This window comes from Schistocerca piceifrons, chromosome X (genome assembly GCF_021461385.2).
Source record: "Schistocerca piceifrons isolate TAMUIC-IGC-003096 chromosome X, iqSchPice1.1, whole genome shotgun sequence".
Taxonomy (NCBI): Eukaryota; Metazoa; Arthropoda; class Insecta; order Orthoptera; family Acrididae; genus Schistocerca; species Schistocerca piceifrons.
In genome coordinates this window covers 150,397,711-150,424,585 of record NC_060149.1, presented here as the reverse complement: position 1 = coordinate 150,424,585, position 26,875 = coordinate 150,397,711, and the positions used below count along the sequence as shown (strand labels likewise).

The 26,875-nt window shown below is 44.3% G+C and overlaps 1 protein-coding gene across 1 annotated transcript in view; it reads left to right on the top strand.

The window, feature by feature from the left end:
* Nucleotides 1–23,864, top strand: part of LOC124723205 — a 1,036,184-nt gene extending 1,012,320 nt beyond the window's left edge. Inside the window, exon 5 of the mRNA XM_047248396.1 lies at nucleotides 23,588–23,864. Within this exon, the coding sequence (XP_047104352.1) occupies nucleotides 23,588–23,721 (134 nt within the window). The 3' untranslated portion in view covers nucleotides 23,722–23,864. The remainder of the gene's footprint in view (nucleotides 1–23,587) is intronic.
* Nucleotides 23,865–26,875: the final 3,011 nt, after the last annotated feature.

The following is a 26,875-nucleotide window of genomic DNA, read 5'->3' as shown; positions in this document are numbered from 1 at the left end:
TCGTTTATACCAGTAAAAACTTCAAAAACTAAGAGCACAATCGACGTTTGTTCCTCCCCATTTGAAAGTACTAACCAAATCAGGCCTGGCAGACCTCGACGGTCAAGTTCTTGCCCTTCTAAAAGTTTTAAACCTAGTAGCTACAAACAAGCCTGACCTCGTCGACAAGGTCATTATAGGCAATGAGATTGGTGATCATAATGTCGTAACAGTGAAATTGGTAACTAAAGGTAATAAATTTCATCAAGAAGTCCAGGGAGTATTTTTGCTGGACAGTGTAGATAATCAGTTGTTAGCATCCCATTAAGACAATGAATGGACATCATTTAGTTCAAATATGATGGACGCAGAGGAATTATGGGCAATGTTTAAACTAATTGTAAAACGCTCTCTGGAGAAATGTGTCCCGAGTTAGTGGATTAAGGACGGAAAAGACCCACTGTGGTTTAATAAAAAAAAAAAATTGGAAATAGTGTTGAGGAATCAGACTGATGTACTCCGGTTCAAAAAATAATGCGCAAATAACGGCAGACAAAAGTTAATAGAAATTCGTGCGTCTGTAAAAAGATCGATGCGTGCAACATACAACTTCTACCATCACACCTTCGCAGAAGATCTTATTAGAAATCTGAGAAAATTATGATTCTAGGGAAAATTACTAAGCGGGTAGAAGGCTTACATTCAGCCACTCGTTGACCTGTGTCAATAGAAGACAACAAAAGGAAAGGCAATGTATTAGACTTTGCGTTTAAGGAACCATTCATTCACGCTGAAGTATCGTACAAACATACAGTCGTTTAACCGTTGCACAGACTCCCAATTGGTGGACGTAGGGAAAGGTACCTCTGACGTAGAGAAGCAACCGAAAGGTTTGAAAGCAAGTTACCAGGTTCCTATCGAACCCCAGCTACTCTACGGTAATACCCATACCCTTCGCTTTCACTCATTGCGAATGTCTCGCCCAGCGCAAAGTCCCAAGCGACTTGAAGAAAAACGCGGGTGACTCCAGTACATAAGAAGGTTAGAAGAATGTACCCGCAAAATTAGAGACTAATATCCTTAAAATTGGTTTACTGCAGAATTCTTGAACATATTCTCAGTTCGAATATCAAATTTCCATGAGACCGAAAAGCTTATGTCCTCAAATCATCAAGATTTCAGAAAGCATCGCTCGTGCTAAACTCAGCTTGCTCTTTTCTCACATGATATATGCCCAACTATGGATGAAGGACAACAGGCAGATTCCATATTCCAGATTTCCGAAAAGCATTTGACACGGTGTCCCACTGCAGACTTAACGAAGTTATGGGCTTATTGAATACCTCAGATACGTGAGCTGCTCGAGAAGCTCTTAAGTAATAGAACCCAATACATTGTCCTCTACGGCGAAAGCTCATTAGAGACGATGGTATCGTCAAGAGTGCCTCAGGGTATATAGTGGCAGGACCACCGATATTGTTTCACACACACACACACACACACACACACACACAAGCATTTAGAGGCGTTCTGCAAGATTTGTTACTGGTATGTCCTATCAACACGTGACTATTACGGAGGTGCTTGTGTACTCAAATGGTAATCCCTGTAGGGTATTAGACATTCCTTTCGCGGAACACTATTGAGGAAATTTATAGAACTGCGATTTAAAGCAGACTGCAGAAGTATTATACCGTCGCCAACGTTCATTTCTCTAAGGACCACGAAGATAATATACACTAATGGCCATTAAAATTGCTTCACCGAGGATAAATGCAGATGATAAACGGGTATTCATTGGACAAATATATTATACTAGAACTGACTTGTGATTACATTTTCACGCAATTTGGGTGCATAGATCCTGAGAAATCAGTACCCAGAACAACCACCTCTGGCCGTAATAACGGCCTTGATACGTCTGGGCATTGAGTCAAACAGCGCTTGGATGGCGTGTACAGGTACAGCTCCCCATGCAGCCTCAACACGATACCACAGTTCATCAAGAGTAGTGACTGGCGTATTGTAACGAGCCAGTTGCTCGGCTACCATTGAACAGACGTTTTCAATTGGTGAGAGATCTGGAGAATGTGCTGGCCAGGGCAGCAGTCGAACATTATCCTGCTGAAATGTAGGGATTCGCAGGGATCGAATGAAGGGTAGAGCCACGGGTCGTAACACACCTGAAATGTAACGTCCACTGTTCAAAGTGCCGTCAATCCGAACAAGAGGTGACCGAGACCTGTAACCAATGGCACCCCATACCATCACACTGGGAGATACGCCAGTATGGCGATTACGAACACACACTTCCAATGTGCGTTCACCGCGATGTCGCCAAACACGGATGCGACCATCATGTTGTTGCGAACAGAACCTGGATTCATCCGAAAAAAAAACGTTTTGCCATTCGTGCACCCAGGTTCGTCGTCGAGTACACCATCGCAGGCGCTCCTGTCTGTGATGCAGCGTCAAGGGTAACCGCAGCCATGGTCTCCGAGCTGATAGTCCATGCTGCTGCAAACGTCGTCGAGCTGTTCGTGCAGATGGTTGTTGCCTTGCAAACGTCCCCATCTGTTCACTCAGGGATCGAGACGTGGCTGCACGATCCGTTACAGCCATGCGGCTAAGATGCCTGTCATCTCGACTGCTAGTGATACGAGGCCGTTGGGATCCAGCACGGCGTTCCGTATTACCGTCCCGAACCCACCGATTCCATATTCTGCTAACAGTCATTGGATCTCGACCAACGCGAGCAGCAATGTCGCAATACAATGAACTACAATCGCGATAGGCTACAATCCGACCTTTATCAAAGTCGGAAACGTGATGGTACGCATTTCTTCTCCTTACACGAGGCATCACAACAACGTTTCACCAGGCTGCTGTTTGTGTATGAGAAATCGGTTGGAAACTTTCCTAATGTCAGCGCATTGTAGGTGTCGCCACCGGCGCCAACCTCGCGTTAATGCTCTGAAAAGCTAATCATCTGCATATCGGTTACATTTTGCGTCTGTAGCACGTCATCTTCGTGGTGTAGCAATTTTAGTGGCCAGTAGTGTAAAAAAAATTAGGGCTAATTCAGAGGCATATAGATTGTCGCTTTCCACTCGCTTCATCTATGAATGCAACAAGAAACGAAACGACTAACAGTAGCGCAAAGTATCCTCCGCCATACACCATACGGTGGATTGAGGAGTATGTATACAAATATGGATGTAGATCCAGATATAAACGTGAATTTTTTTTGGCAGGTCGTACACAGAGCACTGGGTTCACTGGCCTATTACAGGGATGCAGGTTCATAGAACCAAGCTCGTGGCAACAAGGCAACAGATTCAGCCATCACGTTTGTTTACTGCACATTTCTTTAAGCATGGGCGTGTACTAATATGATTCAAAGGCAGACTCCTCTCTGATTCCAGTAGCTCCAAGCACTTGAGAGGAGGCTATCAGCATTTACGTCTTTCTTGTAAGAAGGTCTGCGAGAAACATTTTATCGTTGTCGAATCTGTTTGTTGAAGAAACACAAACAAACGCTCCACTTCATGAGAGATTACCCAGTCATGCCGTTCGTTTACAAATAAAAAGTTGAAATGTTCGTATTTTAATGTGAAGTTGGAACGTTTCCAGCATCCTCTCGTAGTCAGATCAATTTTACTCTGAGTTTAAGACTCGCGCTGGTAACGGACACATCCCAAATTACTGTGAGAGTAATTACAGCATTAAACCCTCATTTACAACATACTGTTGGACATAACGCACTGTGGCAGTAAGCGGCAGTTTACAGGGGTGTGTGGCGCTGTTTGGCCTTTCACCTACCTGGCCATACTGCGTCCTCGAAGGCCAGCTGCACTTCCCCAACCAGTCATACTCACCTTACCGTATCCCTAGTGCATTATCAGTACGCTGCGCATCGGAATGTAAATTCTGCCTAGTTAAATTTTCAGCACAATCGTACTTTACGAATTTTGAGAAATATACCGATAAAAAAAAGAATAATTTTGGTAGATGTCATCCATATTGTCGAGGCCCAGTGTCCTTAGAATAAGTAGTTGTACATTGTTAATTACATCGAAACAAAATTAAGGATGGCGCTTATCAGAATTCACAAAACTTGTTCAAAAGCGAGTGTGCCGAAACCAGTGGCACAAAGGCCAGGCACGAAACTTCACTTACGTAAGAATTTGTGTCTTATAAATGCCACAACACAGCTAATCTATGTTTTATCAATTCCGACACAAAGCTAGTGCCCTGGTCCATGATTACTGAAACACCGAAATTCAGCAACCAATTATTGATCATTGTGTGTACTATAACGTTAGCTTTTTGATTCAAAATACTGATCGTTGCTACATAGCAAGAACAAATGCTCTTCAACAATCTGGGTGTATCATTCCTTACTAGTGTTTGGCCAAAAGGTCCGAAAACACCCATTCTGATCTTCTGAAAAGACTTACGTTCGTCTGGCAATCTCTATAGTGATATGTTGATAACGTAAATCTGTACATTGCACATATGGCACAGTTTGCTTCGTGTATTCTCCACCAGTAACACTCAGCTGCTCTCATGTCTGTTGTCCACTTCATGTCTAGATAACTTGTGATTGTGCACTTTAATACTTCTTCCTGTAGCACAGCAGGCACTACAATGTGTGGCCCATGTCTTTTCTTCCTTCACAATAAACCATCATGACTGTCAAACTGGGACTCCATTGCAAGTAGCTTGCTCTCTGCTTCTGCAGCTTTCTGTCCTTGCCACTCCACGAGGCTATGATCCAGTGTTGCATGACACCAAGAGATGAGATGCGAAGTCAGATAGGAATCCACATGCACAGGAGTAGAGAGGGGGTATGCGTGAAAAATTCAGTGCAGTTTCAGTCTTGTGATGGCAGTACTTACTGCGTAGTGCTAGGATAAAATGTATGTTCTGATATTGTCTTCCGCCAAGTGGTAGGTTCGTGCAGTTATCCGAGTGTTTTCACACTCGGAAGCACTCTAGCAGAGATACATCGCCAATAGCGCCACATGTGTGGTCACGACATATGAGCGACAGTATGGTAGACGATGGTGCAGGAAATTCGCTGAAGGACGAACCAATATTCACAACGAAGACCACAGAGGCCGACTATCCCTGGTGACATCAGAACTAATGGAAAGTGTGCGGCAAACAATTTTGCACCACCGGTGCTTTACACTTTCAGAACTCTCCTCAATTCCCTTACATGTCCGCTTGCTGTTGTATGAAATTCTCTCCTGGTGGCGTTGTTTTCATAAATCTTGTGCAAGATGGGAGCCAAGGCAACTGACAGATGGAAACAAAAAAAACAAAAAAAACCAAATGTCTAGCCACAGAATTGACATTCCTACAGTGGTAGGCAGAGAGGGGATGAGTTTCTCGACCATCTCACTGGAGATGACACATGGGTGCCGCATGCCAGAGTAAAAACGAAACAGCATTCCATCCATTAGCGGAATAGCGGTTAACCTGTGAAGACCAAATTCATACAAACAGTCTGTTAAGAAAATCATTTTAATTACAGCTGTAGCATGTCGTCAAGTAAATAAAGGGCTAAAATTAACTGCGTGATGTGATAAAACCCAAGATCCGGCTTAGTATCAGTAACGTTTGTTAAACCTGTCTTCAACTGTATTTCAGATGGACATGTTTATTTTGTTTCGTCTAAACTGGTGGGTCCTCGGACGCTCCACTATATTTTCATGCATAATTCTGAGACGCCGTCTCGTTTCATTTATATCATACCTGATTAAAAGCTTTGCACTATCCAAAGGCAGCTTGAGTAGCCGAGTAATGAACATTGTCAGGAATTTTCCCGTCTCCTCACACCCTCTCGGTTGCCTCTAATGAAGGGAATAAACGTAATGAAGAAAATAAATGTGACTTAATATTCACTACACTCTCCTCAGCATTGATAGAGGGACCCAAAGGTCTGTTTACGTTTTAAAACACTATTTCACGGAATAGTGTAGACAGGGAGGTAAAACTTGACTCAAACCTGAAGTGACATGGAGTTTTATTGAAACAAGATACAAATGCAGAAATTGGGAAACACATGGCGCTAGACAACAAGATGTCAGTTAAGCCGCATGAAAATCGTGTACACAATGTCTGCGTGATTGGTGGGAGGTACGCCGATGTGTTACAGGGTCTCATCATCCCTAGCCTGGCTGATAAATACACGCTGGAATGTACGACTTATGTTGTATGCCGCTCTACTCCACATTACTACCCATGTGAAAGATCACATTCGCACGTCGTTTGCTTGGGATCTCGTGAAGATCCGCCTCCCAGATCCCCATATTTCAATCTGTGTGATTATTTGTTGTGTGGATACCTGAAGTCCCAAGTCTACCGCGATCGACGGACCTCATTAGGGATACTAAAAGACATCCTCTGACATTGGTGGCTACTACTAAATTAGCAATATACCGATACTGTTATTCCTGTTAAAGCATTTTTGTGACTGTGACTGTGTCCAATGAAAAGGTACCGGGCCGTTTTCACGTTCTGGAAATGGTGTTATTGAGAGGAAACAATAGCAAAACAAACAGGAATCGAAGCCAGGTTCTATTAATAATCACCTCATTAGGGTGTAATTACGTAAAAGCAAACGGTCGACAGCCCAGTTAGGCAAAATTGTACCCAGCATTATCGTGGTTCATGAAAAAAGTTAACTATATGGGTTCACTTAACTTGATCCTAAACTTGTTTTGCTGATAAGATACAAGGCAGCAGCAAAATTCAGCAAGTAATGTACCAGTGAATTGTCTTGAAATGCACAGGACAAGTATTAATGTGTTTAGCCAACAACTGTCTGTCAATAACAGTATCTCTAATTTACAGTAGGAAGACAATGATAGTTATAGGTAAATTATTAAGTAGTTTCACTGCTGTGTTTATTATCTGGATTCTCGAATAATATTCAGTACCTCATATTTTATAGCTCAAATGGAGTATGTGGCACCTGTATCTAGTATAGTCTGAATAATTGAAGCCAGTTACTTATTCTTGATTGCATTTATTTTAATATGACATTTAAATCTGGTTTAACAATTTTGAAGGGGACTCAGAAACTAATTCATCGGTAGACTGAGATCGCGCCTGAACACTTTAGTCACAACACAGTATGGTAAATACTGTTAACTACGTAATACATGAAACTGTAAACACTTATTTCAATAAAAGAATCTGAACTAAATACTTGAACTGTCCATTCACGAAACCTATATGGAATATTTCAAAACTTATACTCACTAAATAATTGTGTACTTTATAACTCCACTTTGCTAACTTCTGTGAACGAAAACAATTGCTTTTCAGTTCATTGAAACGGGATACTCTGATTCATGGTAGAACTTCGGATAAGACACTCTCTCAGTAAATGATTAAGTATAAAATATGGTGGCTGACCACAAAGTTTACAGAACACGAATTATTGCAAACAACACTGAAGTATCTGCGCTAACAATACAAATGCTGAAAACCCAAGTTCTAAAATAGTTTATTAGACTCACCAAAACGAAACAATAATATAGTTTCCAAAAGAGCGACAGACTCGATCCTAACTGCGGATCGTCACCAATATATAGTAACAAATAAGGGAAAAAAACAAAAAAGTGGCTCTGAGCACTATGGGACTTAACATCCGAGGTCATCAGTCCCCTAGACTTAGAACTACTTAAACCTAACTAACCTTAGGACATCACACACAGCCATGCCCAAGGCAGGATTCGAACCTGCGACCGTTGCGGTCACGCGGTTCCAGACTGTAGCGCCTAGAACCGCTCGGTCACTCCGGCCGGCAAATAAGGGACAAGAGCCGACTCTTCACAGAGAGAGGTCACAATCATACAATGTCAAGATGTTCGTCGATTATACCAACTCCATCGGAAAGCGATCTCCCAGCTAGAAGAGGCGTCTGGCCGTGGCTGCTGGGGTGGTAGTTCAGCATACGTCCAAGCAGTGGGACGAATTGCCCTTCGCCGGCGGTGCGCCTCCCTATAAAGCCCGTTTGGCGGATTTATCTGCCGGAACTATTTGTGATCACGTGCCTGGCGTAGCAAAGTAGTTCCTGGGCTTGTTGCGACCTCTGGAGAATCTGTTCTGCACATCCCACAAGAAAAAATCGCATGAGGTCATGTCTGACGATCTTGGAGGCCAGGAATACAAGGCAGTGTATCAAGGTCCCATGTTACCTATCCAGAGTAGAGGAAGAGTGTCATTGAGAAAATGATGTACGTTGTTGGAGCTACACGGAAAATGCCAGTTGTGCAGAATTTGAAGATATCTCATTCCTGTCACTGTGGGACCATACACTTTTTTGCGATAAACGGCACAAAAAGCGTTTACTTTCGGTCATTCTCTTTCGTGATTAATAATATTAGTTGGCTGACTTGGGAGAGGGGACCAAACAGAGATGTCATAGGTCCCAACAGATTCGGGAAAGATGGGGAAGGAAATCGGCCGTGACCTTTCAAAGAACCCATCCCGGCATTTCCCAGAAATGATTTCGGGAAATCACGGAAAACGTAAATCGGGATGGCCGGACGCAGGTTCAAACCGTCGTCCTCCCAAATGCGCTTAATAATGTCGTGGGGTTTCTGGAGTCCCCATATGCACATGTTATGTCGGTTTACTTTACCGCTAACGTGAAATGTTGCGTTATCACTGAAAATGAACCTTCGTAAAATGTATTTTCTTCTATGTCCTCTAGTACAGCACTGCTGAAGTCAGCCGTTTTCCTTTCATCACCAACCTGTAGAGCTTGCACTAATTGTAGTCTATATGGTTTATAGACCAAAAGACGCCTTAACATTCGCCAGACAGTCGTATGAGGTGTAGCCAGTTCTCTTCTTGGGCAGCGAGTAGACTTTTTTTTCCTTTATTGAATTTCAATTCCCCCCTCTGGGGAGGAGCTGGCGGCACAGCAGCTTAATATGCCGCTCTTCAGCCTACAGAAGAGTTAAAAACATAATGAGAAGATAACAAACAATAAAAACAGGCGATAAAACGATGACTTTTGAAAGCAGTAAAATGCCGGAAAGTTGTGGAAGTGAAATGTAAATACCAAGCGTTGGTGATGCTAATTAAGACACACAGTAAGTATACAGGTACAATTAAAAAACACAGCGACAGTCTGGTTTCTGTTCGCAAGAGATAAAAAAATTACACCTGGTGACAGTATGGTTTCTGTTCGCAACACTTAAAAAAGGGGACACACAACACTCAACACTCACTTAAACACTGCACTATAGAGTAAGACACAAAGATGACACACCACAGCCTAAGGCAGATGGGGGGGAGGGGGGAAACCTGGGCAGATGGGAGGAAAAGAAAAGGGGGAGGTGAGGAAAAAGCAAAGGGGGGGGGGGGGCAGCCGATGGAGGGAGGGAGAGCACACATAAAAAGGAGCGCAGGGCGGATGCGAGAATGAGTGGAGAAGGCAGAGGAAGGGAAAGCAAAAGAACTCAGGGGAGAGAATGGAGTCAAAGACAGGGTAGGCAGGAAAAACAGGATGAAAGGCGGGAGGCGGGTGGGGGGGGGGGGGAGAGGGAGCCCAGCAAAAGGACACAGGTAGGGGTGGCAAGTGAAGATCAGAGCTGATAAGAGGGATAAATGGAGGGAGAGAGTGCCTCATCCAGGGGGGGACTTGACAGAAGCTATCTTGGAAATGGATACAAAGAATGTAGAGGTGGAGGGTAGGAAGGACACAACAGTGAAGGCACAGCAGTGGGTGGGGGTTGGAGACGAAAGGAGCAACCAGGGGATGGGGGGGGGGGGGGATCAATGTGGCAGGAGGTGTACAGGAGTCAGATATGTTTGAGGAAAAGGAGCAGATGTGGGAAAGGAATCAGGTCATAGAGAATCCATGTGGGAAACAGGAGGCATATATGGACAGAGAGGCAGAGTTCATGCATCTGAGGTTCTGGAGTGACTTAAAGAATTTAAGCGGGAGGGGGGGGGGCAGATATCCAGACGGGATTGGCATAACAGAGGATGGGACGGATCAAAGATTTGTGGGTGTGGAAGATGGTAGAGGGTTTCAACCCCCATGCTAGGCCAGGAGATGGAGGCAGTTGTGGGCTTTGGACTGGATAGAGTAGAGATGAGGGATCCAGGTGAGGTGGCGGGCAATGGTGAGTCCAAGGTAGGTGAGGCTGAGAGTGATGTAGACAGGACAGGCACAGATGGTGAGGGAAAAATCAAGGAGCCAGAAGGAGCGAATGGTATGACCTACAATGATTGCCTGGGTCTTGGAAGGATTGATTTTTTCAAGCCACTGGTTACACCATGTGGCAAAAAGGCCAAGGTGATTCTGGAAAAGGCGATGGGACCATTGACGGCTAGGAGCAACGGTAAGGAAGGCGGTGTCATCAGCATGCTGTAAGAAATGAACTGGGAGGGGGGGAGGGGCTGGAGCATATCCACTGTGTGGAGGAGGTAGAGGAGAGGGGAAAGGGTAGAGCCCTTGGGCACACCCGCAGAGGGGTAAAAGGTGTGGGAATCTGTGTTATGGGTGGTAACGTAAGAGTGGCGGCGGGAGAGGGAGGAGGCAATCAGACAGACATAGTTGATAGGAAGGGCATAGATCTGGAGTTTAAACAGGAAACTGGGATGCCATACGCGGTTGTAGGCCTTTCTGAGATCTAGGGATACGAAAATGGTGGAGCGACAGGAGCTAATCTGGAGGGAGAGGATATGGGTGACGCGTAGGAGCTGGATGTCAGCAGAGAAGGAAGGTCAAAAGCCACATTGGGTGTTGGGCAGGAGGTGGTGTCGGTGGAGGTGGTGATGGATGCGCTGGGTAAGGATGGACTCCAAGAGATTGCTCAACACTGAGGAGAGACATACAGGGCGATAGGAAGAAACATCAGGTGGTGGCTTGTTAGGTTTGGGGAACATCAGGGTGCAGGAGGTTTTCCACATGTCGGGATAGAAGCCGGTGGAAAGGATTACGTTGTAGTGGGCGGCAAGAACTTCAAGGAAGGAGGGAGGGCAGTGTTTGAGATGCCAGTAGGTAATGCGATCGTGGCTGGGAGCGAGTAGACTTTCGTGGACTCCTCTAAAATATTTGCCGATTTCTTTCCATCATGCCATCAGAAGTTCGAGGTCGACTTGGACTCATATCTTTGCACAAGCATCCTCTCTCTTCGAATATTTTTGGGTACAGGCGGATCAATATCAAAACGCCGACGTAAAGCACGCTAGACCGAAATCATTGTCTCATTATTTGAAAACTGCAGCACACCAAAAACCTTCTGTTGAGCTGACGCCATCTTATTTCTGAATGTTTGCGAACTGAGAAGATGCATCGAATGACATCTAGCGGCGATTTTCTGAAACCCTAGGCTACACCCATTGAAACAACAAAAATTTCCTTGACAGTACGCTCCATGTTTTTGAAACAGCCTGTAGTGTGATACAAATTTACAATTGTCAGCCACATCAGATAAATATTATTTCACCATTCTCAGCTTTTAGTAAAACCTTAACGTTATTTTTACTATATCACTGCTTCCATTCAGTTGGTGATTTTTTTTTTTTTACATATGAAATATAAGGCTTCAAATTAGCAAGTGCAAAATATCGTTTTAGAAGTAGTACAAGCTCTCTTTCTGATCAAGCCAAAAAGTCATTTATTTACAGCAATATTACTTTTAAATTTTCTCTACTTCATGTAAGTGTGTGTACATGTGTGTGTGTGTGTGTGTGTGTGTGTGTGTGTGTGTGTGTGTGTGTGTGTGTGTGTCTGCGTGTGTGGCGTACGTGTATGCATCTGTAGCACTTGTAGCATTTAAAGCGGTTACCATGGCTCCATAGACATTTTCAGATGGAGAATATAGCTGACATCCACTTCATCTGTGGGCGTGCTACTGCCAGTGCAACGGGAGGCAGCACGATTGCATCTCGACGCGTATTTGCAGAAGACAGACAGACTACAGAGTGTCCCCTAGGTCCCATCAGCATATGCGTGAGACCGGTTCATTTAAGTGCAACATAAAGGTAGACCAAGAATGGGCACAAGAACCAGAAGGCTGGTGCAACAGAACGCGTTTCGCCATCCGCTATTTGGCGGATACTACCTGACGGACAGTTGAACCCATCTCATGCAGAAAATGTGCTCCTGACTTTCCACCATGGGTTGCCTTCTGCCAATGGATCCTTAGACAATGTTGAAATGATCCATAGTTCCTCGTGCACATGTTATTTACAATTTAAACATGCTTTAGCCGAGACATGAGAATCCATATACTATCCTTGATACTGCACATCAGCAGCGATTTTCCGTTAACGTTTCGGACGGTGTCGTTCCAGATCCACTGATAGCGCCACATTTCCTATCTGGCTGATTGTAAGCACCTGCACTTCCTGCAACACAAGCTAATAGAGTATTCGGATGATCTTCCTTATGGTATAAACTTGCATATGTGGTATATACATGAGAGTTCAAATAGTTCAAATGGCTTTGATCATTATGGGACTTAACTTCTGAGGTCATCAGTCCACTAGAACTGAGAACTACTTGAGCCTAACTAACCTAAGGACATCACACACATCCATGCCCGAGGCAGGATTCGAACCTGCGACCGTAGCGGTCGCGCGGTTCCAGACTGTAGCGCCTAGAACCGCTCGGCCACCAAGGCCGGCTACATGAGAGTGCACTGGCACGCTTTCGTGTGGCTGTTTGGGCATACGTAGCACGAATCTTTGACAAGTGCATCGGTTGTGCATCACCAGTACCATGTCCTCCCTGACTTGAACCAAAAAAATGGCTCTGAGCACTATGGGACTTAACTTCTGAGGTCATCCGTCCCCTAGAACTTAGAACTACTTAAACCTAACTAACCTGAGGACATCATACACATCCATGCCCGAGGCAGTATAAGATCCTGCGACCGTAGCGGTGACTTGAACCAGTTGAATTATTTTGCGTGGTAATATTTAAAACATTAGGTGTATTCCATCTCTGTTGATAGTGTCGATGAGCTGTGGGAATGCATTGTAAATGGTTGTCAATGCAGTCAGAAAATGCCTGGAGTTTTCGCCCATATACGGGCTCCGATGAGGAAGGCTGCATGAACGGTGGCCATCTGGAACACTTATAGTAATTCGTTTCTTTCATGGCCTGTTGTAATACATCGTGTCAGCGAAACCACTGGCTCCTGGACCTACGTTTATTAGGATGAATTTCTTGTTTCACTGTCCTCTACTCGCCTCTTCATTTAGTAACTATAATAGTCAGACTTCCTGTATATATATATGTTGTTGTTGTTGTTGTGGTCTTCAGTCCTGAGACTGGTTTGATGCAGCTCTCCATGCTACTCTATCCTGTGCAAGCTTTTTCATCTCCCAGTACCTACTGCAACCTACATCCTTCTGAATCTGCTTAGTGTATTCATCTCTTGGTCTCCCTCTACGATTTTTACCCTCCACGCTGCCCTCCAGTACTAAATTGGTGATCCCTTGATGCCTCAGAACATGTCCTACCAACCGATCCCTTCTTCTGGTCAAGTTGTGCCACAAACTTCTCTTCTCCCCAATCCTATTCAATACTTCCTCATTAGTTATGTGATCTACCCATCTAATCTTCAGCATTCTTCTGTAGCACCACATTTCGAAAGCTTCTATTCTCTTCTTGTCCAAACTATTTATCGTCCATGTTTCACTTCCATACATGGCTACACTCCATACGAATACTTTCAGAAATGACTTCCTGACACTTAAATCAATACTGGATGTTAACAAATTTCTCTTCTTCAGAAACGCTTTCCTTGCCATTGCCAGCCTACATTTTACATCCTCTCTACTTCGACCATCATCAGTTATTTTGCTCCCCAAATAGCAAAACTCCTTTACTACTTTAAGTGCCTCATTTCCTAATCTAATTCCCTCAGCATCACCCGACTTAATTAGACTACATTCCATTGTCCTTGTTTTGCTTTTGTTGATGTTCATCTTATATCCTCCTTTCAAGACACTGTCCATTCCATTCAACTGCTCTTCCAAGTCCTTTGCTGTCTCTGACAGAATTACAATGTCATCGGCGAACCTCAAAGTTTTTATTTCTTCTCCATGAATTTTAATACCTACTCCGAATTTTTCTTTTGTTTCCTTTACTGCTTGCTCAATATACAGATTGAACAACATCGGGGAGAGGCTACAACCCTGTCTTACTCCCTTCCCAACCACTGCTTCCCTTTCATGTCCCTCGACTCTTATAACTGCCATCTGGTTTCTGTACAAATTGTAAACAGCTTTTCGCTCCCTGTATTTTACCCCTGCCACCTTTAGAATTTGAAAGAGAGTATTCCAGTCAACATTGTCAAAAGCTTTCTCTAAGTCTACAAATGCTAGAAACGTAGGTTTGCCTTTCCTTAATCTTTCTTCTAAGATAAGTCGTAAGGTCAGTATTGCCTCACGTGTTCCAGTGTTTCTACGGAATCCAAACTGATCTTCCCCGAGGTTGGCTTCTACTAGTTTTTCCATTCATCTGTAAAGAATTCGTGTTAGTATTTTGCAGCTGTGACTTATTAAGCTGATAGTTCGGTAATTTTCACATCTGTCAACACCTGCTTTCTTTGGGATTGGAATTATTATATTCTTCTTGAAGTCTGAGGGTATTTCGCCTGTTTCATACATCTTGCTCACCAGATGGTAGAGTTTTGTCAGGACTGGCTCTCCCACGGCCGTCAGTAGTTCCAATGGAATATTGTCTACTCCGGGGGCCTTGTTTCGACTCAGGTCTTTCAGTGCTCTGTCAAACTCTTCACGCAGTATCATATCTCCCATTTCATCTTCATCTACATCCTCTTCCATTTCCATAATATTGTCCTCAAGTACATCGCCCTTGTATAGACCCTCTACATACTCCTTCCACCTTTCTGCTTTCCCTTCTTTGCTTAGAACTGGGTTTCCATCTGAGCTCTTGATATTCATACAAGTCGTTCTCTTATCTCCAAAGGTCTCTTTAATTTTCCTGTAGGCGGTATCTATCTTACCCCTAGTGAGATAGGCCTCTACATCCTTACATTTGTCCTCTAGCCATCCCTGCTTAGCCATTTTGCACTTCCTGACGATCTCATTTTTGAGACGTTTGTATTCCTTTTTGCCTGTTTCACTTACTGCATTTTTATATTTTCTCCTTTCAACAATTAAATTCAATATTTCTTCTGTTACCCAAGGATTTCTACTAGCCCTCGTCTTTTTACCTACTTGATCCTCTGCTGCCTTCACTACTTCATCCCTCAAAGCTACCCATTCTTCTTCTACTGTATTTATTTCCCCCATTCCTGTCAATTGCTCCCTTATGCTCTCCCTGAATCTCTGTACAACCTCTGGTTCTTTTAGTTTATCCAGGTCCCATCTCCTTAAATTCCCACCTTTTTGCAGTTTCTTCAGTTTTAATCTGCAGGTCATAACCAATAGATTGTGGTCAGAGTCCACATCTGCCCCTGGAAATGTCTTACAATTTAAAACCTGGTTCCTAAATCTCTGTCTTACCATTATATAATCTATCTGATACCTTTTAGTATCTCCAGGGTTCTTCCATGTATACAACCTTCTTTCATGATTCTTAAACCAAGTGTTAGTTATGATTATGTTGTGCTCTGTGCAAAATTCGACCAGGCGGCTTCCTCTTTCATTTCTGTCCCCCAATCCATATTCACCTACTATGTTTCCTTCTCTCCCTTTTCCTACACTCGAATTCCAGTCACCCATGACTATTAAATTTTCGTCTCCCTTCACAATCTGAATAATTTCTTTTATTTCATCATACATTTCTTCAATTTCTTCGTCATCTGCAGAGCTAGTTGGCATATAAACTTGTACTACTGTAGTAGGCGTGGGCTTCGTATCTATCTTGGCCACAATAATGCGTTCACTATGCTGTTTGTAGTAGCTTACCCGCATTCCTATTTTCCTATTCATTATTAAACCTACTCCTGCATTCACCCTATTTGATTTTGTGTTTATAACCCTGTAGTCACCTGACCAGAAGTCTTGTTCCTCCTGCCACCGAACTTCACTAATTCCCACTATATCTAACTTCAACCTATCCATTTCCCTTTTTAAATTTTCTAACCTACCTGCCCGATTAAGGGATCTGACATTCCACGCTCCGATCCGTAGAACGCCAGTTTTCTTTCTCCTGATAACGACATCCTCTTGAGTAGTCCCCGCCCGGAGATCCGAATGGGGGACTATTTTACCTCCGGAATATTTTACCCAAGAGGACGCCATCATCATGTAATCATACAGTAAAGCTGCATGCCCTCGGGAAAAATTACGGCTGTAGTTTCCCCTTGCTTTCAGCCGTTCGCAGTACCAGCACAGCAAGGCCGTTTTGGTTATTGTTACAAGGCCAGATCAGTCAATCATCCAGACTGTTGCCCTTGCAACTACTGAAAAGGCTGCTGCCCCTCTTCAGGAATCACACGTTTGTCTGGCCTCTCAACAGATACCCCTCCGTTGTGGTTGCACCTACGGTACGGCTATCTGTATCGCTGAGGCACGCAAGCCTCCCCACCAACGGCAAGGTCCATGGTTCATGGGATATATATATATATATATATATATATATATATATATATATATATATATAAAAAATCGAATATTACGGTACATACTTCCATTAAATTAATAAGAATATCCCAGAATCTTTTAGAAAGCTGGAAGATGAATGAAAAATATTTGGATGTATCAGAACGGGAATCAACTACATTTCACTTCGCAACTCCGAACCTCTGTCCACTACACTACAGTGAAACTGTATATGCAGGACTACGTGTTTCATATTACGATATCCTGAAGGCTATAACTGCTGATATGTCATTTGCTGACATTCAGTTATAAGAAGTCGTAGCAAGAGCGACGCGATTTCGATAAATCTTCAATGCGCCGACGTCTTGAAACAACATACCTTCGTAGTATGCAAAATTGTAATACGAAATTAACCAAATATGGATATTATTTACCCACCAATGTGATATTTCCAGTCCTTTTCTTACAAATAATTGTACAAAAACGACACGTTTTCCATAGACCCTCAATGTCCTGATGTTCTGAAACAAGGCAAGGCGTTTTTCAATGTTATAACCATGAACATCGAAAAGTACTTCGCCGATTTACTTCAAATTTTTTTGCGATACTCTAACCTCTAATGAACATTCTGACAGACATTGACAATATATATATATATATATATATATATATATATATATATATATATATATATATATATATAAGGGCGCCGGCGTCTGTAACTTTGACGCCCTGCAGCATCGGTGGCTCACGTTCACTGGCACAGAGACAGAACCGGCTTTTATCAGCAAACGCTGCAGACCTCCACCCTGCCCTCAAATGAGCTGGTCTCCTTTCAACCAACACACGACCATCACTGGCACACAGACAGAACCGGCTTTTATCAGCAAACGCTGCAGACCTCCACCCTGCCCTCAAATGAGCTGGTCTCCTTTCAACCAACACACGACCATCACTGGGGCAGAGACAGAACCGGCTTTTATCGGCAAACGCTGCAGACCTCCACCCTGCCCTCGAATGAGCTGGTCTCCTTTCAACCAACACACGACCATCACTGGCACACAGACAGAACCGGCTTTTATCAGCAAACGCTGCAGACCTCCACCCTGCCCTCGAATGAGCTGGTCTCCTTACAACCAACACACGACCATCACTGGCACAGAGACAGAACCGGCTTTTATCAGCAAACGCTGCAGACCTCCACCCTGCCCTCGAATGAGCTGGTCTCCTTTCAACCAACACACGACCATCACTGGCACGGAGTCAGAACCGGATTTTATCAGCAAACGCTGCAGACCTCCACCCTGCCCTCGAATGAGCTGGTCTCCTTTCAACCAACGCACGACCATCACTGGCACAGAGACACAACCGGCTTTTATCAGCAAACGCTGCAGACCTCCACCCTGCCCTCGAATGAGCTGGTCTCCTTCCAACCAACACACGACCATCACTGGCACAGAGACAGAACCGGCTTTTATCAGCAAACCCTGCAGACCTCCACCCTGCCCTCGAATGAGCTGGTCTCCTTTCAACCAACATACGACCATCACTGGCACACAGACAGAACCGGCTTTTATCAGCAAACGCTGCAGACCTCCACCCTGCCCTCGAATGAGCTGGTCTCCTTTCAACCAACACACGACCATCACTGGAACAGAGACAAAACCGGCTTTTATCTGCAAACGCTGCAGACCTCCACCCTGCCCTCGAATGAGCTGGTCTCCTTTCAACCAACACACGACCATCACTGGCACACAGTCAGAACCGGCTTTTATCAGCAAACGCTGCAGACCTCCACCCTGCCCTCGAATGAGCTGGTCTCCTTTCAACCAACACACGACCATCACTGGCACGGAGACAGTACCGGCTTTTATCAGCAAACGCTGCAGACCTCCACCCTGCCCTCGAATGAGCTGGTCTCCTTCCAACCAACACACGACCATCACTGGCACAGAGACAGAACCGGCTTTTATCAGCAAACGCTGCAGACCTCCACCCTGCCCTCGAATGAGCTGGTCTCCTTTCAACCAACACACGACCATCACTGGCACAGAGACAGAACCGGCTTTTATCAGCAAACGCTGCAGACCTCCACCCTGCCCTCGAATGAGCTGGTCTCCTTCCAACCAACACACGACCATCAGTGGCACAGAGACAGAACCGGCTTTTATCAGCAAACCCTGCAGACCTCCACCCTGCCCTCGAATGAGCTGGTCTCCTTTCAACCAACATACGACCATCACTGGCACACAGACAGAACCGGCTTTTATCAGCAAACGCTGCAGACCTCCTCCCTGCCCTCGAATGAGCTGGTCTCTTTCCAACCAACACATGACCATCACTGGCGCAGAGACAGAACCGGCTTTTATCAGCAAACCCTGCAGACCTCCACCCTGCCCTCGAATGAGCTGGTCTCCTTTCAACCACAACACACGACCATCACTGGCACAGAGACAGAACCGGCTTTTATCAGCAAACGCTGCAGACCTCCACCCCGCCCTCGAATGAGCTGGTCTCCTTTCAACCAACATACGACCATCACTGGCACACAGACAGAACCGGCTTTTATCAGCAAACGCTGCAGACCTCCTCCCTGCCCTCGAATGAGCTGGTCTCCTTCCAACCAACACATGACCATCACTGGCGCAGAGACAGAACCGGCTTTTATCAGCAAACCCTGCAGACCTCCACCCTGCCCTCGAATGAGCTGGTCTCCTTTCAACCACAACACACGACCATCACTGGCACAGAGACAGAACCGGCTTTTATCAGCAAACGCTGCAGACCTCCACCTTGCCCTCGAATGAGCTGGTCTCCTTTCAACCACAACACACGACCATCACTGGCACAGAGACAGAACCGGATTTTATCAGCAAACGCTGCAGACCTCCACCCCGCCCTCGAATGAGCTGGTCTCCTTTCAACCAACACACGACCATCACTGGCACAGAGACAGAACCGGCTTTTATCAGCAAACGCTGCAGACCTCCACCATGCCCTCGAATGAGCTGGTCTCCTTTCAACCAACACACGTCCATCACTGGCACAGAGACTAACCGGCTTTTATCAGCAAACGCTGCAGACCTCCACCCCGCCCTCGAATGAGCTGGTCTCCTTTCAACCACAACACACGACCATCACTGGCACAGAGACAGAACCGGCTTTTATCAGCAAACGCTGCAGACCTCCACACTGCCCTCGAATGAGCTCTCGCTTGATAAAACTGAAGTCGAAAAGAGCGGTGGTTTTTTTGTCTGGCTCGGAGCTGTCCGATTTGTAACTGTTGTGCCAACTGCTGCTCAAACTGCTGCTGCAGATGCAGTACGATGTAGAGCCGTACGCCAAATACCATAGTCTTCCCTCTCGGTAGGGCGGCGTGGCTGTCCCGAGCCCGGTCTTCTGGCGACCGTACATTCCCGTGACCACCGCTGCTAGTAATCAAGTACCGTGACTACACTCCTACCAAGTTTTTCTGCAACATCGCAGAAGCAACATCCACGTTCTCCTGGCCCCAATACACGACCCCGTTCAAACTCAGTGAGATGTTGATAATGGAACCTTGTCGCTTTAAAAGCGTTCTTGACTAACACCAACTCACTGTGTCCAGTCTCAAAGGTAACTAACGCTCACAACCGCTACAGCGTGTAGTTAAAGCAAACCTGATTTGCATCCTCATAGTGTCGCTGCTAGCGTCACTCTTATGCGACTGGCGTAAAATCTGAATAGAAATCATCTTCCTGATGTAGAAACATGCCTACCAAATACTGTTTATGTCGCACAACTGTTCTTGGTGTCGCTTTTTTCCGTCAGTGTATTTGTCCTCTTCGTCACTAGGCTTTGAGATCTCGCACTGCGTCGAGTGAGTATCGTCTCCCTGAAACCATCGATGTGAAAAGTGTGAAGTTATTCACATGAGCCGGCCCGAGTGGCCGTGCGGTTCTAGGCGCTACAGTCTGGAGCCGAGCGACCGCTACGGTCGCAGGTTCGAATCCTGCCTCGGGCATGGATGTGTGTGATGTCCTTAGGTTAGTTAGGTTTAATTAGTTCTAAGTTCTAGGCGACTGATGACCTCAGAAGTAAAGTCGCATAGTGCTCAGAGCCCATTCACATGAGTACTAAATGAAATCAGCTAAATTTCGATTATGCGATAAGTCATACAAATCTGAAGGCTGTAAATTCAACTAAATACTTAGGGATTACAATTACAAATGACCTAAATTGGAACGATCACATAGATAATATTGTGGGTAGAGCAAACCAAAGACTGCGATACATTGGCAGAACACTTAGAAGGTGCAACAGGTCTATTAAAGAGACTGCTTACACCACGCTTGTCCGCCCTATTCTGGAGTATTGCTGTGCGGTGTGGGATCCGCATCAGGTGGGACTGACGGATGACATCGAAAAAGTACAAAGAAGGGCAGCTCGTTTTGTATTATCGCGAAATAGGGGAGATAGTGTCACAGACATGATACGTGAATTGGAGTGGCAATCATTAAAACAAAGGGGTTTCTCGTTGCGACGGGATCTTCTCATGAAATTTCAATCATCAGTTTTCTCCTCCGATTGCGAAAACATTCTGTTGGCACCCACCTACATAGGGAGAAATGATCATCACGATAAAATAAGAGAAATCAGGGTTGCACAGAAAAATTTAAGTGCTCGTTTCTCCCGCGTGCCTTTCAAGAGTGGAACGGTAGAGAGACAGTTTGAAGGTGGTTCATTGAACCCTCTGCCAGACACTTTATTGTGAATAGCAGACTAATCACGTAGATGTAGATGTCATACCAGCACAGTTATGAGATTCCAGCTGAAGCGAGCAGCAATATCGCGGAGCGATAGACCACGAGCCTACCACTGTTTGATTCCGACACATTCTGGCATACGTTTCTCCTTCGACACGATATTCTAAAGTAACCACCAACATTCAAATACGATTTCTGAATCAAAGCTTATATATAGTCAATAAAAATGGCGTTACCCCTACGGATTTTGTGCGGTTGCCTCAAAATGCTAATCATTTGCATATGAAAGCATATGCAGATTTGACGGTGTTAAATGCCAGCTTCGGTGTGTTTCAATTTTAACGGTCAGCATTGTACCCATTTTACATAAGAATGTAAACAATAGCTTTTACGTGTTAAAATTAAAATTCTGAAGTAACTTTTTCTATATTACGTGTGTTGTCAGCTGTGCCATCTAAAAATTTGCCTGTAGAAACAAACGGTGCCTGCCACCCGTTCGATAATGTAAAATGTGCTCTAAAATACAAAATGATTCGAAACTCTCGTCCTACAGGTTCCGAGTTCTGCCGTCGCAGCGTTATCCCAGATAAAAGACATTCCATTTTTGACACTGTCTTACTCATTTGCAATGTCTTCCTGTACATTTTGTATTGTAATGCACTGAAGAGCCAAAGAAACTGGTACACCTGCCTAATATCGTGTAGGGCCCCAGAGAGCACGCAGAAGTGCCGCAACACGACATGGCATGGACTCGACTAAAGTCTGAAGTAATGCTGGACGGAATTGACACCATGAATCCTGGAGGGCTGTCCATAAATCCGTAAGATTACGAGAGGGTGGAGATGTCTTCTGAACAGAACATTGCAAGGCATCCAAGCGCAAGCGGAAGTGTTTAAAATCAGGAGAGCGTTCCTGGAGTCACTTTGTAGCAATTCTAAACGTGTGGGGTGTCGCATTGTCCTGCTGGAATTGCCCAAGTCCGCCGGACTGCACGATGGTTCAAATGGTTCAAATGGCTTTGAGCACTATGGGGCTTAACTTCTGAGGTCATCAGTCCCCTAGACTTAGAACTACTTAACCCTAACTAACCTAAGGACATCACAAACATCCATGCCCGAGGCAGGATTCGAACCTGCGACCGTAGCGGTCACGCGGTTCCAGACTGTAGCGCCTAGTACCGCTCGGCCACTCCGGCCGGCGAATGCACGATGGACGTGAATGGATACAGGTGATCAGATAGGACGCTTATGTACCTGTCACCTGCCAGAGTCGTATCTAGACGTATTAGGGTCCCATATCACTCCAACTGCACACTCCCCGCACCATTACAGAGCCTCCACCACCTTGTAGAGTCCCCTGCTGACATGCATGGTTCATGGATTCATGAGGTTGTCTCCATACCCATACACGTCCATCCGTTCGATACAATTTGAAACGAGATTCGTCTGACCAGGCAACACGTTTCCAGTCACCAACAGTCCAATGTCGGCGTTGACGGGCCCAGGCGAGGCGTAAAGCTTTGTGTGCAGTCATCAAGGGTACACGTGTGGACCTTCGGCACCGAAAGCCCATGTCGATGATATTTCGTTGAATGGTTCGCGCCGGCAGGAGTGACCGAGCGGTTCTAGTCGCTACAGTCTGGAACCGCGCGACCGCTACGGTCGCAGGTTCGAATCCTGCCTCGGGCATGGGCGTGTGTGATGTCCTTGGGTTAGTTAGGTTTAAGTCGTTCTAAGTTCTAGGGGACTGATGACCATAGCAGTTAAGTGCCATAGTGCTCAGAGCCATTTGAACCATTTTGAATGGTTCGCACGCTGACACTTGTTGATGGCCCAGCTTTGAAATCTGCAGCAGTTTGCGGAAGGGTTGCACTTCTGTCACGTTGAACGATTCTCTTCAGTAGTCATTGGTTTTATTCTTGCGGGATCTTTTTCCGCCCGCAGCGATGTCGGAGATTTGATGTTTTGTCGGATTCCTGATATTCACGGTACACTCATGAAATGCTAGTACGGAAACATCCCCACTTCATCGCTACCTCGAAGATGCTGTGTTCCATCGCTCGTGTGCCTACTATAACACCACGTTCAAACTCACTTATGTGTTGTTAACCTGCCATTGTAGCAGCAGTAGCCGATCTGACAGATGTGGCAGACAATTGTTGTTTTGTATAGGCGTTGCCGATCGCAGCATTCTATTCTACCTGTTTACATATCTCGTATTTGAACACGCATGCCTGTAACAGTTTCTCTGGCGTTTCAGTGTCAATGAGCTGCAAGAAATCAATGATCGTTGTTTTACAGGGTCGGACCGTTCGTCGCGAGCCGTGAGCCTGAGGAGCGAGAGGGCGCTCAGCCGTGGTTTCCCCTCGCTGGAGCTGGACACCGTAGTGGAGGAACGCTCCGACCCCGAGACCACGGAGATCGCAGACACCTAACTCCACGCTGCCTGCACTCACACGTCGGATTCTCAATTATAATCCGCATCTCACCAGTTTACTCAAAAGTTCTGAAGATCAGTCACCAAAGAGATGACAAAAGCTTTAAATTGTATGCATATACAATAAACCAACAAAAGTTCTATTTTGACAGTCTACTGCGGAAGAACTGTAAAAAAATGAAAAATATAAGCAATTTGTTCCTTTGTACGCCTACAATCAGATTTTCAAATTTTGAGGAGAAAAATAATGTCGATCGCATAAATAATTGCTTTATTCAGTATTTTATGGAGCTTGTCTGCAGTGACCGGAGTGTATTTGTTTGGTCGAAGTATGTTAGACCACAGTGCGAGTACAGCATGCAAGCATCTGGTATTGTTTTCTCATTCTAGCCCTGTAACTACCGAAATGTGTGTTGTTTACTCTTTGTTTTTAAACGTATCTCTTGTAGACGAACGTATTGTCAGTTTTACTTAGGCAGTAATCAGTACTGGCTGTCGTCGACTTCTCAACCGGTTTTGGTCAAACCCATTTATCCTCGACACTAAAAATGGCGACTACAATACAAAGAGATTTTTTACTGAAAATGGTGTGTAATTAGCCAAAGTCTGTGATGCGATAATATGGACAGTTATAATCCACTACTGAATTATATTGGTACGTCATCATTTGCTCCCAAACGACAGAATCGTAGTCAATTTTTTATGTTATAACAACAAGCCATCGTAATTACGACGCGTTTACGGTTTTACTTCATATTAAACACATAATCAGATCGGTTGGCATAGAAACTAAGTGCTGCAAATGCTACGAGGTTACAACTTTTTATTTATTTATTTACATTGGCTTTTCGTTTCGAGGTCTTATATCCAACTGTAGTTTAAACACATCAGTAACAACTATCAGATTTGATTATTATCCATGCAAATATTTCAGTACAGTTGATTATTATCCATGCAAATATTTCAGTACAGTTAATAGTAAAAATACGTATAAATTTTATAAAATTAGTATGTATACACCAGGCTTATGTATGTGCAGGTGTCTGCTGCGGTAGGTAACAGGTGTAATCCTACTGAGAAATTTGAGCTGATGAATAATGAGCCTGATTAAGTCTGCTGACACACAAATGACGAGGGTGTTTAGAACGGATGGACACTTTCAAAATATTTTTAGTACTGTCTGAAATATCAACATTCATATCATGTACCTCTAAAACACGATTACAAATATGTTACTTAGCAGTAATCCTTTTAACAAAGCAACAAAGGAAATACTAAACTTCAGTGAAAGTAATTCTGGTATCCTAAAACGTGTTGCGCAACACAAATAGTATAAACCCACTAGGGTGACCCTTATTTTAAATTTTTGAAACATTAAGCACCCAGACCCTTCTGCTGTCCGAATCAACAAAAAACCAATCTCTGCAAAGGTTTTGCTAAATCAAGCACCTGCAAGGCGACCCCCAACGACAATGAAGTTTTGATATTTTCACCCGGAACGTAATTTTTTCCGATAACTTTACTGTTATTTTATTTGCCTTTACTTTGAGACACAAGTAATGCAATTAATGTGAGTTTTCATTAATTTAAGTAAAATGCGATATTTATTTCCAGCAGTATGTGATTTGCAATTTCCACGGAAATCTGAGATAACACTTAATGTTTTCAATATGATTCACGTTACGCAGTTTTCACAAATATTATTAGATTAAGTTATATTGTTATTAATAGATTTACACTGTTATAATTTGATAGTTTTATTTGTGGGTTTACTTACTTTGCTATCAAAGATGAAATTGTTTTTCATGGGTGATTCTTCAGTTATTGTTTTAAACAGTTTTTGCTGTCGGTGCTAAGAGATTTATTGGGGTCTATTCTTCCTTGACTTATGAAATGACATCAGCTTCTTACGGTAGTTCATTATACAAATTAAGAGAACATGCATCAAAGGAAAGCGAAGCATTAGTGATTCTGAATTGGATGAATCGATTAGTATACTATTGCATAATATCGAGGCTGCAAAACACGTTCTTATACATTTGACAGTGGAATGCATGTACCGGTAACGTTGTTGCTAAGACTGTAGGACAGGCAACTTCCAGAGGTGGTAGTATGGACCAAAACAAGGAAAAAAATTCAGCAAACATTGGCTCTGAAAATCAGTCCTGAGGAGATAGAACACTTGTTCATCTTCTCTACTGTGGAACACATCTCCTCTATTGAATAAGTGCTCGTAGCTCTTAAGGCATGCATTTTAGAACCCGTGCTTACTGGATATTTCTTCTTTTATTGTCCATGCTACCACCTTTGAAAGTTGCCTACCCTAAGATCTTGGCAACAACGGTACCAGTACATTTACTCCACTGTCGGAGGTATCAGAACAGTTGCGCTCATAATTTTCGATTCGTTCGTTTCTGGTACTGGAACTCTTACCTCAAATTGATAGATTTATCATTCTCCAACATCCCTGAAAGTTTGTAACATCATCACGGAATCTCCCTGTATATACATTCATTTACAGGATCTGGCGCATGGAATTCTGTCCCTCTGTAGCGTCGCTGGATAACGATTCCGGACTATGGTTCCCATGTGAACCTTGATCTATTGAGTCCCCTCTACAACCGGTAGAAATGTGTAGCATGAATTGTAAGATGCCTTATATTTACTTACTCTTAGTGGGTGGAATCAGCAAAATTTTATCTTTCAAATAATTACCAGTGGCGAACTACAAACGTAACACCTACTGCTCTCAACACATGACTTTCCCTCCCTTTTCTCTTGTCTCTTCAAGTGACATAGTTAGTTCCAATTTCTACCACTAATGATTCGTCAGAGGAGTTATACTATCTGGATAAAAAGCAAAGGCTGGAAGGACATCGTGCCAGTGACTCACTTTGTTGAATGTTCTAGTTCTAAGACTATTTTAACTTACTACATGCGAGAGATTTTTCGAGAACGACAGGACAGATCTGTTGCTGTGCCTCTTCTCCAACAATTTTTCTAGTGGTGTTGCTTTATTCGCCTTACGGGCGATGGTGGCCGAAAGGAAACAAGAGCAAGCGCTAAGCGCTGGAGTGTGTGCGCCAGCCGCAGCCGAAGTTGCCCAAGGAAGCGGCCTTCTGCCGCAATCGACGAGGTAACAGCCGTGGCTT